Source organism: Nematolebias whitei, chromosome 3 (assembly GCF_014905685.2).
Source record: "Nematolebias whitei isolate Nwh7 chromosome 3, NemWhi1, whole genome shotgun sequence".
Taxonomy (NCBI): Eukaryota; Metazoa; Chordata; class Actinopteri; order Cyprinodontiformes; family Rivulidae; genus Nematolebias; species Nematolebias whitei.
In genome coordinates, this window is record NC_056500.1 from 5,616,776 (window position 1) to 5,632,154 (window position 15,379).

General features: G+C 40.6%; 1 protein-coding gene across 1 annotated transcript in view; it reads right to left on the reverse strand.

Annotated features, from left to right (window-relative positions):
- The window catches only part of gmds (GDP-mannose 4,6-dehydratase), a 320,644-nt gene that overhangs the window by 215,566 nt on the left and 89,699 nt on the right, over window positions 1-15,379 (reverse strand). The window contains exon 7 of the mRNA XM_037697811.1: window positions 11,867-11,994. Coding sequence (XP_037553739.1) covers window positions 11,867-11,994 — 128 coding nt within the window. The remainder of the gene's footprint in view (window positions 1-11,866; window positions 11,995-15,379) is intronic.

The window sequence follows — 15,379 nt, forward strand, 5'->3', positions numbered from 1 at the left end:
TTTACTACAAGTTATTTATAAACTAAAGCTGCAGTGTCTTCCCTACCATTATACAAGTGGGGCACCCCGCCCCATCAACAGAACAAAGCTCCCTGCCTATTGACAACCCGACCCCCCATCCGTCGACAACTAGCGTGGGGCACAATACAAACACGCTAGCAAAAATGCTACTGACATACCGCTCCGCATCCCCTCTGTCGATAAAAACTGGCAGCAACATAGTGCTAAGCTAGCAGACGGGCAACACAGACCGTACTCCGTCCCGTCCCGTCCTCCTCCACCCCCACTTCCCTCCCCGGTTGACAAAAGTAACATCCGACGAGCGCCCCGCCAAGGGAACTGATCTAGGGGAAACACTGAGCTGGCACATTCAATAATTTTGTAAAGGATAAAAATCCCAACATTTAATACGCGTTTTTGAAGATGTTAAGTGCCTGTTGAACCCCAAAAAAAAAATCCTAACCACTTCCTGATAGAGCTGCCTTAATGTTATTAAACAGCATGGGATACATTTTCATTGTTATGCTGATGATACACTGTTATATTTTTCATGAAACCAAATTAATCCAATCAGCTACTTAGACTACAAGCATGTCTTAAAGATATAAAAACATGGATGACCCTAAATTTTCTGCTTTATAACACAGACAAGACTGAGGTTTTGGTTTTTGGACCTTAGAATCTTAGAAATTAATTTTTTGTAGTTTTTCTTCCTCCTTGAATGGCATTAATCTGTACTCCAGCGCTAATGTCAAAAATCTTGGTGTTATTTTTTATCAGGACGTGTCTTTTATCCACCACATTAAAAACGCTACTAGAACCACCTTCTTCCATCTGCGTAATATCAATAAAATTAAAAACATCTTATCTAAAAGGATGCAGAAAAACTGGTCCATGCATTTGCCACGTCTAGACTGGACTATTGCAATGGTTTATTATCTGGATGTCCAAATACTTCTTTAAAAAGTCTTCAGTTGATCCAAAATGCTGCTGCCAGAGTCTTAACTGGAGTTAGTGGGAGAGATCATATCTCTCCAGTTTTAGTTTCTCTCCATTGACTCCCTGTCAAGTCCAGGATTGAATTCAAAATCTTACTTCTAACCTACAAAGCTCTCAACAACCTAGCTCCATCTTATAGCCGATTTCTTATTGTTCCGTATTTTCCTAACAGAGCACTTCGCTCTCAGGCTGCAGGTTTACTTGCGGTTCCTAGAGTTTACAAAAACAGAATGGGAGGCAGATCTTTCAGTTATCAGGCTCCTCTCTTGTGGAACCAACTTCCAGTTTCTGGCCGTGAGTCTGACACATTGTCCAGTTTTAAGACTGGGATTAAGACGTTCCTCTTTGATAAATCCTATAGGTAGTGTTGGCTTGTTATGCTGCCTTAAGCTTAGACTACTAGAGGAAAAATCGACCTCATTTCCTTAAATGAATAGTTAAAATTGAATAGTTTTCATTTGATACTATTTCTATCTTAACATGTGATTCTTGACCTGCCATTGTGTATCTGTTCCTCTCAAACCCAGCCGGTCAAAGCAGATGGCCGCTTGTCCTGAGCCTGGTTCTGTTAAAGGTTTCTTCCTCATGAGGGAGTTTTCCTTTCCACTGTCTCCTTCATGTTTGCTCAAGATGAGAGTTCTGTGATGGAGTTAAACTCAAAGTGGTCTGCTCCTCAGATAAATAATGTTTTATTATTATTTATTTGTTTCTGTTCAGTGCCCTGAGACGACTTCTGTTGTGACTTGGCGCTATATTAATAAACTGAATTGAATTGAAATACATGAGAAAAAAAAAGATTTCTAATAAAAGATTAACCCTAATGAACAAAAACAGTGACAAATTGTGTGTGCACAGAGAAATTCTTTTGGCATTTATGAGGATTTTCAAACTACAGAAAGCATTTTTTTTGTTGTTAATGATTAAATGTTCAGATGGCTCGACTGTGTGACGTTTAGCTCTGTCAACTTCTTTTTTTTGTTCTGTGTGGAGTTTACATGTTCTCCCTAAGCCTGCATGGGTTTCCCAAACTCTTCCAGGTTCCTCCAACAGTCCAAAAACATCCTTGTTTTAAATTTAATCAAAGAGAGAGAGTGGGTGTGCTTCTGATACCCATGAGATGGATTGATGATCCAGACCAACTTTTCATTAAGCCACATAAAAAAGTCCTGCTTCATATGAGCAAACTGAGAAAATACACAAACGCATAAACCAATATGATCCCAGAAAGGAAGTATTTGCCAACAACTTGCTCGCCTTTAAAGCATCAAACTGGTACATAAAATTGAATAAAGAAAAACTAAACGCACAACTTTAACACAATTAGCATTGCAATTAAAACGACTTATTGAGCTGAACCTCGAAGATCATAAATCTTTATTCTCTGGACTTTTATTGTTCGAGCAGCAGGAGGGAGTCAGGTTCATGCAAGAATCCTCATTTCTATATTTTCAAAATAATTTCAACATTTTGCATTTTTAAGGCCGTTTCTGTAAATACGCACCTCGACTTCATTAATTTATGATGGTGATTGGGAGAGCCTCCCCAGAGATCCATTTTAAGTCTTTCACTCAGTTCATTACCGTTGCCATTTTATCTCACATCTCCTACAAAACCGCCCCGAACATAACTTACAATGTGCTCCACACTTTTCTTTTATTATTTTTAAATTTCAGAGTTTTATCAGTGCTTGTAGAAACGCCTGAAATTTAGGACAAATGAACACATTTTTACAAAATATCTTTTTGCCGTAGAAGCAATATTTCATCATTGAGTCGGCCAAATGAATTGAACAAATAGTCTTTAAGCCTATACATAATCAATGCAAAACATTGGAGAATTAATCCTTAAAATTTCTGAGTTTAAAGAAAAAAATGCTTGAAATAAATTGTCTTGACATTTGTTTTGCTTTCTCAAATGTAATTTAAAACTTTTGCACAGTCCTGTACAGGTCTGTATATTACTGTAATGTGGTTTCTTAGGTATTAATGACGTTTTATTACTTTCAGTGAGAGGGGGTAAACTTTTGTTTACAGCTGTGCTGAAGATCGAATTTCAGCTTCAATTAACGATGTGAAACATTCACAAACCTCCACAGCTGCTGTCATTTACTCGTCCTGCCTGTGTGGGATGCCATGTCGGCATGACGGCAGCCTCTGCAGCCCGGCTCCAGTAAATGGCCTGCACTCGTGTGTGGGTGTGCTGTGGCAGCAGGGGTTCAGGGGTTCAGAGGTCGGGAAGTTGTCGTCGTATTCAGGGAGGTTTCGGTGATGAAACCCAACACCGACTCTCCTCCCTGCCCTATTCGCTCCAATTTTAAGTTTTTACCGCTCCAGCTGTGTTTATTAAAGCCTTGCAGAGCAGGCGGAGGTATTTATCAGCTCCCTGACACACGGCTGTAAAGAAACTGGCAGCCGTCAATAAAACACACAGGTTAACGAGGTAGCAGCGCAATTTAAAAAGCGAAAAAGAGAACAATTCAAGAGTTTGAGTCCCAGCAGAGAGCTTATCGGTAAATAAAGACGGCACCTGCACTGACAAACATAAAGCAGATTTATGTTACAGGATGGCTGCACATTAATTAACAAATCAATGATCAGAGTCAGAACATCCAGGTCTTATGCAATAGAACAGGTCAACGTAAAGTCTTACCAGCCAAAGTTAACTTCACTGATGTTATTCTGCTTTATCTCACTTTATGATCATAAATAACAGAACATTGTGATTAGATTGTGTCACTAATTGTTCCTGAAACGAGAAAAAATCAGTCAAATTACATTTTTGATGGTCTATTAACCACAAGAGGATTTTCTACAGCTAAAACTCTGAATGTAGTCTCGGATGAAACTGGACTGGGCTCTTGTAAACTCACTGCCAGTTGGACTTTTTACAGGTCAGTAAGAGTTACAAACATAACTTACAACTTCACTGATGCGCTGTTCATATCTTGAAAGGCAGGGTCGTAAAATATAAAAACACGAACAACTTGGATAAAACTGAGCAAAATTTTTAGAAGAGAAGAACTCACATTTTCTTATAAACAGTGAATGCAACAGTGTAAAATAAATTAGAGACAGCATGAGACTCCAGCAGGCCTACATTGTTTTTGTTCAATTAAAGTCAGTCATTTGGTGGAACACCTGGAGAGCAGGTGCAAAGAGAATAACCTTCACATCAATGTGAAGAAGACAAAGGAGATGATTGAGGAATTCAGAAGGAACAAAAACACCTACACCCCCCTGAACATAAGAGGATCTGCAGTGGAAGTGGTCTCCAGCTACAAGTACTTGGGTGTACACATGAATGACAACCTCAGCTGGAGCAACAAAACCACCAGCCTGATCAAGAAAGCTCATCAGAGACTCTACTTCCTCAGACGGCTGAGACGAGCTGGTCTGGGAAGCTCAGTCCTCACCTCCTTCTACAGGTGTGCAGTGGAGAGCATCCTGTGCTCCAGCATCAACGTGTGGCATGGAGGCTGCACAGCTGCAGAAAGAAAAGATTTGCAGAGAGTGGTGAAGGCTGCACAGAAGATGTTGGAGTCAGGCTCCCCACCATCACAGACATTTACACCTCGAGATGCAGGAAGAGGGACACCTGCATCATGAAGGACCCCACTCACCCAGCACACACACTTTTTGCCCCACTCCCCTCAGGAAGGAGGTTGAGGAGCATTAAGTGTAGAACCACTAGACTGAGGAACAGCTTCTACCCTGAGGCTGTTAGACTCATGAATCTCTAACCAGAATCATCACTGTGAAAAAAAATCACATCATGTTGCTGCTGATCGGTTTCATGTTGCTGCTGATCTGTTTCATGTTGCTGCTGATCTGTTTCAATGTACTTTGTGAAAAGATCTAGCTGTTACGATCTAAAAGGGAAAGACGTATTTGTTAAACCACAGTTTAGAACAAGTTTGAAGGGAAGATCTACCGTAATTCAGGGAGTTGGTTTATGGAATGACTTAGTAAAAGAGGTTAAGGATGCTATATCAATTTATGTATTTAGGAAACTGATTAAAATCAAATTGTTAAATGAATATCAACGATTGTATTTTGATGAGTATTGTATGAGAATTGTAAAATATTTTGATTTACTTACTTGTATTCGCTGTTTACAGGAAACGTTTGTTTGAATTGCTTATTAGATAAATAAGGAGCAGATTTAATAAGATTTTTTTCTTCATCTGCTACCTTTCATTTTATATTTAATATTTTGTTGTTGTTACATATATGTTGATTATGTTGATTGTTATGTATTTATAAAATGAATAAATAAAATAAAAATAAAATAAAATAAATGTTGCTGCTGATCTGTTTCAATGTTGATGTGTTCATGCGTGCTCATCTGCTCACACAGACTCATGTTCATGTTTGTGCTGATGTTCGACGTAATGTTTTTTTTTTATGCTATTAGTGCTTAGTGTATATTTAGTTGATGTTTTTCTTAGTTCATATCTTAGACGTTATTACTGTTTATCTTTTACATTTTTTTGTTGGATGTAACTGGGACCCTGTGTACATAATTTCGCTCCACCACATGTTCCACATGTGGTGCGAATGACAATAAAGGAACTCTGACTCTATGACTCATTCGTATTTCTAATTGGGGGTGGCTCAAACTAAAAACAAATCCACCAGATTTGCAGCTACGTTTATGAAAATATTCAGAAATTATTTTATTCTTTGGCAAATGTAAAGTGTCAATCTTTGTGTTTTGAACTGATCATTTGAAATTTTTTTCTGGAAATCTGAATCTTGAGTGGCCTATTAGAAAATAATACAATAATACTTTCATAAATGATGAATAATATAAATTACTTATGATGACAAGTGCCTACAAATGATAAAAGATATGCATTCATATGATTGACAAACAGGTGAACGTGGCAAGAAATTAAATCATTGGTTTTAAATGGCCTGATTTCTAAAAATCAACATCGATCAAAAATATATTGTAGATCTCTAAATAAAACAGTTCTCTTTTGTTTACTTGAAAAATGTGCAAATCATTGACGCACACAAACACCAAGCAGAGAAACACGTCTTAATTTATTTCCACAGCAATGTTGGTGCTTATTAGGGCTGAACAATTAATTGAATTTGCAATAATACGATAAAATTAGATTTTCTAATCGCGAAGGCTCCGATTTGACTGGTCACGTGATCTGGTTACGTGACTTGCGAGTGAGCGGAGCGGAGCAGGGAGTGGGAGAAGTGTGTTTTAACCAGTTGCACGATGGCGTCAGGCTCGACAGAAGCTGACACATCTGAAAGTTTGGTACCAAAGAGGAGCAGCACGTCCGTTGTTTGGAATTATTTTGGCTATAAAAAAAGAAGACGCTGCACAGTGACATGTGTTGTGCAGAACCTGCCTCGCTGCTGTTGCTACCTCTCGAGGTAACACCGCAACTCTTCATCAATACTTAAACAACACCACAAAGCCATTTATGATAGTTGCATGGATAGAACGCCAACGAGCAGCGCTTCAACTTCAAGTAAGCAAAGTAGCAGCCGACAGGGATCACTGACCGAACTGTTCGAAGGTATAACTCCGTATGAACATAATCGAAACGGCACATGGAAATAACTCGAGCAATAACAGAGTTCATAGCGAAAGACTTGATGCCCATTAATACAGTGACAAAGCCTGGGTTTACAGCTTTGGTAAACACAATGGAGAAGCGGTACAGAACGCCCTCGCAGGCACATTTTAGCCAAGTTGCTATCCTGAAGCTACACAACAACAAAAAAAGCAGAAACGGAGTTGCAGCAGAGCTGAAAACAGTGGAGCTTTGTTTGCAATGGAAACAGATTGCTTTATTGCTTGTGTTTGTTGAAAAATACATGAGAAGAAGAAGTTGAAAAATAATCGCATATTAAATCGAAATTGCAATATTGAGGTAAACAAAAAAAAAACAAAAAAATCGCAATTAGAATATTTTCCAAAATTGTTCAGCCCTAGTGCTTATTCCACAAAACTTCAGGAAGTGATCTGGTCTTGTTGTACACTGGTTTACTCTGAAGCCAGTGAAATGTTCAACGTGTGAACGTGAATTTCTTACAGTAGAATACGTGCACTCTTATTACCAAAGGTATAGATGAACCACTGCTTTAAGTCAGCTGTGATTGGACTTGATTCAGACGGTGACTGGTTAATTACTCTAATCTGCAACCATTACTGCAAAGAGAGGCAGCTGTGGCAAAAAAAAAAGCTTAATAAAAATAAAAAAAGGTGTAAACCGACACCTGTGGGGTTGTAGTGTCACCTCACTGGTTGACAGAAAGCCAAAAGTCAGACATCAGCTAACCCACATCACACTGACACACCTTTCACTAAACTGTTTCACAGTTGATTAGAACTTAAAAAGAAGTCTGCCAACGAGACGAGAGCAGGGACTCGTCAGGACATTGTGTCAGCAGGTCAACATTTCATCTGGCAACAGTTTGTAGTTCAATGCTCCCGTTCAATGCTAGGGGGATAAAGACAAGTTGTTTGTTGGATGTCAAAGGAAAAGAAATGCAAAGTGGAAAGGGAAACAGTTGAAATGGCAGCAATAAAGTCAAGCAGAATAAAGAAACACAAGAAACAAGCAGTGCACCAATGTCCCTCGGCAGTGAAGGATTTAAACAGTGAAAGTTTGTACTTATCCAGATGAGTGTTTATGTGGACTGGAATTGAACAGGGATTGCAAGAAAACCTTAATATTTTTGGTGCAAGACGTTCAAGTGGGCAGGAGTTACACTGTGGAGAAGAACAGGAGTTTTATTCTTGTCTGAGGTGGTGCAGAGTGACGGATCCTGGCAAGCAGAGGAGTAATTTTATCCACCACCAGGTCTAATGGTGGAGCCAGGGGGCGGCCTGGGCCACCACAGATTAATCTTCGACCAACCCACCCATTTGACAAAGCTATACTTTTAAGTAATATAAAAACTAGAAATGCATTGTTTCCTCAAATGATAGGGGTGGCTGGTTTGACCATATGTGTGTGTGTGTGGGTCGGCCATCTTGGATTTTGCCATTTCAGTCTAGTTTTTACAGGAAACTTCCTTATACCTAGAAGTCAAACACCAAAAAGCAAGTTAGCCCATTGCTTATGTTTCAACTTATCCAGCTCACAACAGTCACAGACAGACGGAGAGTGTTTTTAATTTCCCCTTTTAACTCCGCAACGGGGGACAAAAAATACACCATATGAACATTAGCTCGTGCTCCTTCTTAGCCAGCCTGCTTCTGTGAGCAAGAAATGGCTCTCTGTAGCCAAACAGCAGACGTAGGTAATGATCAGGATTCACTTAACTGTACCCAGGAGCAGGAAAGAGGACAATCCTTAGTAAAGGCAGCCTACTGCTGCATCTTTGTTAACTCATTTAATACGTTTTGTGAGTGATAACTGTGGGTTTCCTTTTCTTTTTTGGCAAGCTCAGCGTCAGACATCTGTCCTGTATCATACTCACTACAGAACCGCATTATGCATTAAACAGTCACCAGACTGAAAAATTCCAAACCCCCTTACGGAAAATGAGATCAGGGGGATTTAAATTATTCTATCTGCAGATTTTAAACTAGAGCGTTCGGCTCCCAACATCTATTTCGCATTACAATAATAATAAAGGGCTTCATTGAGAGCAGCCGGGAAGCCCGAGGTCGGTCTGCTTGCCTGGGATGGACACCCGATACCCGGCGGAGACGATGCCCAGCCAGCCTCACGCCTTCAGACGTTGTTAGGGCAGACACATAGCACGCCCCTCCTGCCACCCGCAATCCATCCACAGCCAATTACAAGCAATTTCCCTGTGCTGGGTGGGGTGACGAGAGGGAGACAGAGAGGGACGAAAAGTAGTTGTCAGCCTGAAGCAGACACACATGTTTCTGTTTACAGATAGGCAGTTGCTTGGTTCTGCCAGGATAACTTAGTGATGGTTGGGTTTTCAAACTGAGAGGGGGTGGGGGGTGGGGGGTCTGTGTGACAGTCACAGCCTTTGATGGTCTGCTGGGTGGTTCACTTATGCATAATGTAAAAGCATCCCACTAACACACGTCTGTTCCCCCTGTCCTTTTTCAGATTTCTCCTCCACCTCAGCTCCCCTCTGCACCTCCAGCTTCTGTTTAACTCCCCCCACCCAAGCCAAAAAAATGTATTTCAAAAAGCCTTTTCCGCCTGATTCACCAGAAGTAGAATGTCATAGTTCCCACAGGAAACCTGGTGCATCTCAAACCAGGGTGGACTAGACAGGCAAGTGCGCTCACACACAAAGCTCGCTGTAGGAGGTTGCACGTACACAAGCGCTCAGTAAGAATAGAACGGCGAAATAAAGACACTTTCTCACAGAGTCCGGAGTAGCTGAGTTTTACTTGTGCAACAGGAAGAGGTGTTCTTGGTTTATAAATGTAGATGCTAAATGTAGGAAGCCACAGACGTTTTTAGTCGAGCTAAACTTGCAATTTAAATGTAGCTCAATGATTTTCAAGACAATATCAAAGATCCTGGATGTACACTAATTACACATATAAAGTTAGCACTGTCCAATTATGATTTTTATTATAATTTCTGCAGACTGGACCAGACATACATAAAAAATATCAAGCACCTTCACTGTACTTTGTTTACATTTTCAATAACTATATATGAGGAGTAATTGTCTAATATTTTAAGACTAATTTAATAGTTAATATCTGCAAATCTGAAGAATTATTGCGATCGTCACAATCTATTTATTTTACACAAGCCCCTTCACAGGGACATGCCAAGTTGTTTCCTAACAGAACTTTTCCAGGCGGGCTGCTTTTTTCCAAAACAGAAAAGAACCAACTCGGAGCACCCCCATGTTTCTACCATCGTACTTTATTTTGAAAGGATTATAAAGTGGAAACTAGGGCCCTGGGTGAACTCGGCGTTACTGCCAGAATCATCCCCCTCCATAGTAAAGATACCCAGTAAGCAAATTAAGCAGCAGCCTATCTGCCTTAAAATTTTAATAACAGCTCGTAAATAAGTATTTTCTGCTTAAGAAAAGCTATTCCTACTCTGAAATTAAGTAAACATAAATTTGATCACTCATAAATCAATAAAGAGATCAAACCTTTTCCATACAGTACTGGCATTACGTTAGATGTTATACGATCACTGTAATCTCTGGCCTGTGGCTGATATGAAACATACCTCGACTTGCTGCCAAAATCATAAACACTAAAGAAACACAAAGAGTAGAAACCATTGTAACATATGGGTGTCTCAAATCCATCTCAATTTTGTTGCAGGGGTCTCCAACCCGTCTCAAGAGCGCTACAGCTGCATTGTGGCATCTACAAAGGAGCTCTCTGACATCAAATGCGGGAAAGAAAATAATGTGCACAGCGGAGAATTTAAAAAAAAATGGTGGTGGTGGGGGGGTAAGCTCAATCATCCAGGTAGTTATATCACATTAAAAGGTAAATCGTGTCATCTGGACAGTTTCTTTTTGAAAGAAACGTTTCGTTTTTCATCCAAAAGAAGCGTAGAATACAGTTTTACAAGCCGTGCACACAAAGATAGGCTGTGACTTTCAAAAAATGCATAGCTCAGAACAGTTGCACAGCTTGCTGGTCACAAACACTCGATTCAGTGAGACTGCGATGAAAAATCTGCCTATTTTCTTGTGAACTCCTTAATTTTAGTCACCAACTAATCTCCGACAGTTGCAACCCAGTATAACACTACTTTTACTGATAATAATTCTATTTTCTAATGTCTAACATGTATATGCACATGTCTGTACTCTATTGTTCACTGATGAACATGTTTAGGCATTAGGGAAACAGTGTCTTGCCCAAAGAGAGTGTGGCATGCAACAGGGCTGAGTATTAAAATCCTTGGTTTTCTGACTAGGTCCACTGCTGAACAACAGCTGCTCCTAATGAAACAGGAATGCAGAATTGGAAAAGTTAGACATATAAAGTGAGCCATTTTACAATTTCTATGTTTATATATTCTTGGTTTTTGGCAGTTTCAGGCCCACATGCATGTGACTGGTCAACAGTCTACTCTTAATCATAATGACTGATGCTTTACTGACACTGCTAATCCTTCCCGCTCCTCCTTAACAGCATGAACCACCAGCTCTGACACACTGACCCCACACTGCGCTCTGCTGTTAAACTGAAGCACCACGCGGTAACCTCCTCACCCCAAACTCACATCTCAGAGTTCCCCCGCCACCAACATGTGCACCGCCTTCACCTCCTAATAATAACACAGTTTCAAGGGGTTTGCTGTTAGACATGGCAACCCATCGAGACTTTCATCTCAACAGCCGCGCACAAGTGTTCCAACCTTGACCTATCACACACTTACACACACAGGAATGCACACGCATACACCCAGAGGAAAAACACACACGTTCAGAGTGTGTCGGCTCCTGGACAATGCGACCCCGCTATTCGTTTCATCTCGCTACTCTTCTCTCTGCGTGCTGCTGGCACCATTACCTTAACACAAACACAGTATTTCTGTCATCGTCCCTGGGCCGCAGCGTTCTCGTAATATTTCTCTTTCTTCTGCAGCCATTAGAGGAATGGCAATGGGGGCCTGAAGGGATCTGGGACGTGGGTGAGTTGTGGGAAACCAGAGTGCAGTCTGTGGCCTCACAGCATGCAGCCCTCTCCTTCTCCTCCCACTGCCCCGTTCTTGCTGTATCTCTGAATCTCTTTTGGCAGAGAATCATAGGAGGCTTCATGCAGATCACATATTACGGCCTCAAATGATCTGGGAAAACACGGCCCGTTAATGCTTTGTGTATATATGAACGCTGTTCAGCTTTGAAGCAGTGCACAGTTTATGTGGCTTTCTCTAGGCTTGTGTGTGATAATGACTGGGTGTTTTTTTTTTTACCTCCACGTAGTCTTTGGCATGGCCCCAGTCCCTTTTGGAGTCCAGGTTGCCAAGGCTGAAGCTCTCCTGTTGGCCCAGGTGGATCTTTGCCACAGAACGGCTGATCTTACGAGTCACAAAGTTTGAACCTGAAACACACGGGGTTAAATAATGTTCAGCTGGCACATTTTGAAGATTGTTGGTGATGGAGATTAGAGATGCATAGCATTTTGTGTATCACTCCAACACCACACAGCCTCCAAAACCTCGGCTACTTTTCCAGGCTCTTGCTAGCCAATATAAAAAAACTTGAAATTTAACTCCAAGTCAAATCGATTCGTTCCCAACTCATATTACAGCCGCAAACCCCTTTTAGAACCCTTCTCTCTCATTTTCTTCTCTAATTCACTGTTTTGGTGTCAAATCTGGGCTTGAGGCCAACACAAACCTTCAGCCATCTGTCTTTAAATGTAAAGAAAAAAAAAAAAGCAACAGGCAAGTTCCACAGAAAAATTACAACCAAACAGGACCACCGCGGCTCGGCTGTTGCAGCGATTGGTTAAGAATTGCCACTCTGACATCTGCCAGATCACCCTGTGGTGCCGCTCATGTGAGGCGGCACACGTGGCGATGTTATCTGTGGGAACGCAAATGAGCTTCTAATGACTGCTTCTATGTGGCTGGGAGTGTTAGAGATGCTTCTGGGAGTTTTTGGCGGGACAGATGTTGGTTGTGATGTTGGACGGGTGTCACGTTCTCGGCTCACGCTGTGGAGAGTATGTGACTAAATGGCTCAGGCCTCCAACTCAAATACAACATTATACTGATGGAAATCAACACTAAATATTAAACTGTCATGTCTTATAAAGTTACCATCGGAGTTGAAGCCGCTTGTTAGAACCTGAGGAGTTCAACCTGTCTGCTTTGCTTGTACAAAAAGTAAAATGGAAGATATGTGGGGATGTGAAAAGGGGATTTCAAAGGAACTCTTTAAGTTTGCATCAAAGTTTTGTCTATTTTTAACTCGCGCAATGTTTCTTTTTTCTGTGCATAAATCTCCCACAACCTTGTGCTAACCTCTGAAGAGCTCCTACATGCTGGTTTTAAAACTCAAACTGAATGTTGCCTTTAAGCTCGTGTCCATCCTAATTACAACAGCATAAATCTGGCTCCACACTGTATCACTGTTCCCCTGACATGGAGCAGAGCCTCCGTTTAGACACAGGAAAATCCCATGTACCCAATCATGCGAATGCACTAAATTTGTAGTAATTATTTCATAGTAAAGCGACAGCCCTGGGCAAGCTGAGCAGAAACAGACCAGGTTAGACATAATTAAGAAAATACAGCATTTTGTGTGTTGGTAGTGGGTCACATGAATCCCGCATCAATGCTTCTTTGTCGCCATGTTGAGCTGGAAATTGATGAGGTTTAAAATATTCTGTGCACTACTCTTGACATTATAAAATAAGTTTTAAAGTCATTCATTGTTCTCAAGTGTTTCAATCCATATTTCTGACATGAATAGTTTGGAATAGTCCACAAAACGTAAATTGTGACTGGAAACTTCCTTCAATGTCGGGCCTGTCCTGTCTTTACTTGATAGTCTAATCCAGCCTCAGGGCAATTCTCTACCCTGGCAGGTCATCTGTTCTGGCAGATACCAGCACTCTCACTAACCGTAGTCAGATGTTAACCAGCAATTTTTCTTCTGCCACTGACACATACACGACTGTCAGGTTTGCTCTCATCCATATCAGCTAGACAGGCTCTTATTTCATCTTGGCGTGTGGGACATTCATCATGCAGCAACACACAATGAGTAATAAAAGGATGCTGTCAAGCTATGTTACGTGAGGTGTATGATCCAGTGCTTTTGGACTTTGACATGCCACAGCTTCTAAAAGTGATAGCACTTGAGCTTGTACTGCTTGGATTGTTAACATCATGCCTGTCTTTCAAAATTCCCAACTTTAAAAGTACAATATCAAGGTTCAACTCTATCTGACAGGGACAGAGCAAAGCAGACTCCACTTGACCCCAGTCAGATACTGCAGCCTAAAAATACAAAACTGAATACAAAAATTTGAAAACCGTTAAAATATTTTATCAGAAGCTGTCCTTTTGTTAATGTCTCAATATTTCAACTTAAATTCCAAAAAAAAAAAAAAAAAGTGTTTCAGAAATAATATGATTATTATGGTGTTGCGTCATCTGAAGAGTAGTAGCTATGCAGCTGCAAATTTTGGAAATTAGTTGATAACTCCAAATTGCAAGAAATTGGTCAAATCTTCCATGGAAGTCTCACTGAATGCTGTGTTTGCTACCAAGTGACCAGTGAGCGTACAGTCACACAATAAGCTGATTCATTTATTTATTTATTTTTAAAATCATGGCTTATTGTCATGTGCACACCTTGCAAAACAGTTTGGCTGTGCACATTATGTCATAACCAAGCTCATTTTGTACCCACTTTGGGAGCTGTCCCCATTCATGATTTAATTTATTGGACTAACTTTAAAAATGAAAATGGACAGATTTTAATTATTTGTTTTAATGACTATTGTTTATTATCTGCATGGGTTTTTGACCTGGATGTTCCGGGCTGTAGCCTCAGATGTTTTCTCTCATAAGAAGAGCTTTATTGTAGCTCTGAAACTCTAGAATATACTAGGATACTAAATTGAGATGGGTTTGAGACGCACGCAACAACTTTGGGACTAGTTTAAGAGAAAAAATGCAGCACATATTTTTATGAACATGTTTAAAACTAAAGTGACAAGAATGTCAGCCTCTATGATTCACATGAGAAAATTGACACATACATTTTAAGACATTTTTGGAGACTCGGTCATAAATATTGTTTGTCTGCTAATCAACAGTCAGCCCAGAGAAATACTAACAACACTCTGTTCAGTGTTTGGGGACTGAAGATTTACTGTTTCGCATTTCTATATACAAACCGGATTCCAAAAAAGTTGGGACACTAAACAAATTGTGAATAAAAACTGAATGCAATGATGTGGAGGTGCCAACATCTAATATTTTATTCAGAATAGAACACAAATCACAGATCAAAAGTTTAAACTGAGAGAATGTATCATTTTAAGGGAAAAATCTGTTGTTTTCAAATTTCATGGCGTCAACAAATCCCAAAAAAGTTGGGACAAGTCCATTTTTACCACTGTGTGGCATCCCCCCTTCTTCTTACAACACTCAACAGACGTCTGGGGACAGAGGAGACCAGTTTCTCAAGTTTAGAAATAGGAATGCTCTCCCATTCATGTCTAATACAGGCCTCTAACTGTTCAATCGTCTTGGGCCTTCTTTGTCGCACCTTCCTCTTTATGATGCACCAAATGTTCTCTATAGGTGAAAGATCTGGACTGCAGGCTGGCCATTTCAGTACCCGGATCCTTCTCCTACGTAGCCATGATGTTGTGATTGACCCGTCCAGGGTGTCCCCCGCCTCTCACATAGTGATTGCTGGACATGGGCACCAGCGACCTCCGTGACCCAAAATGGAAGAAGCGG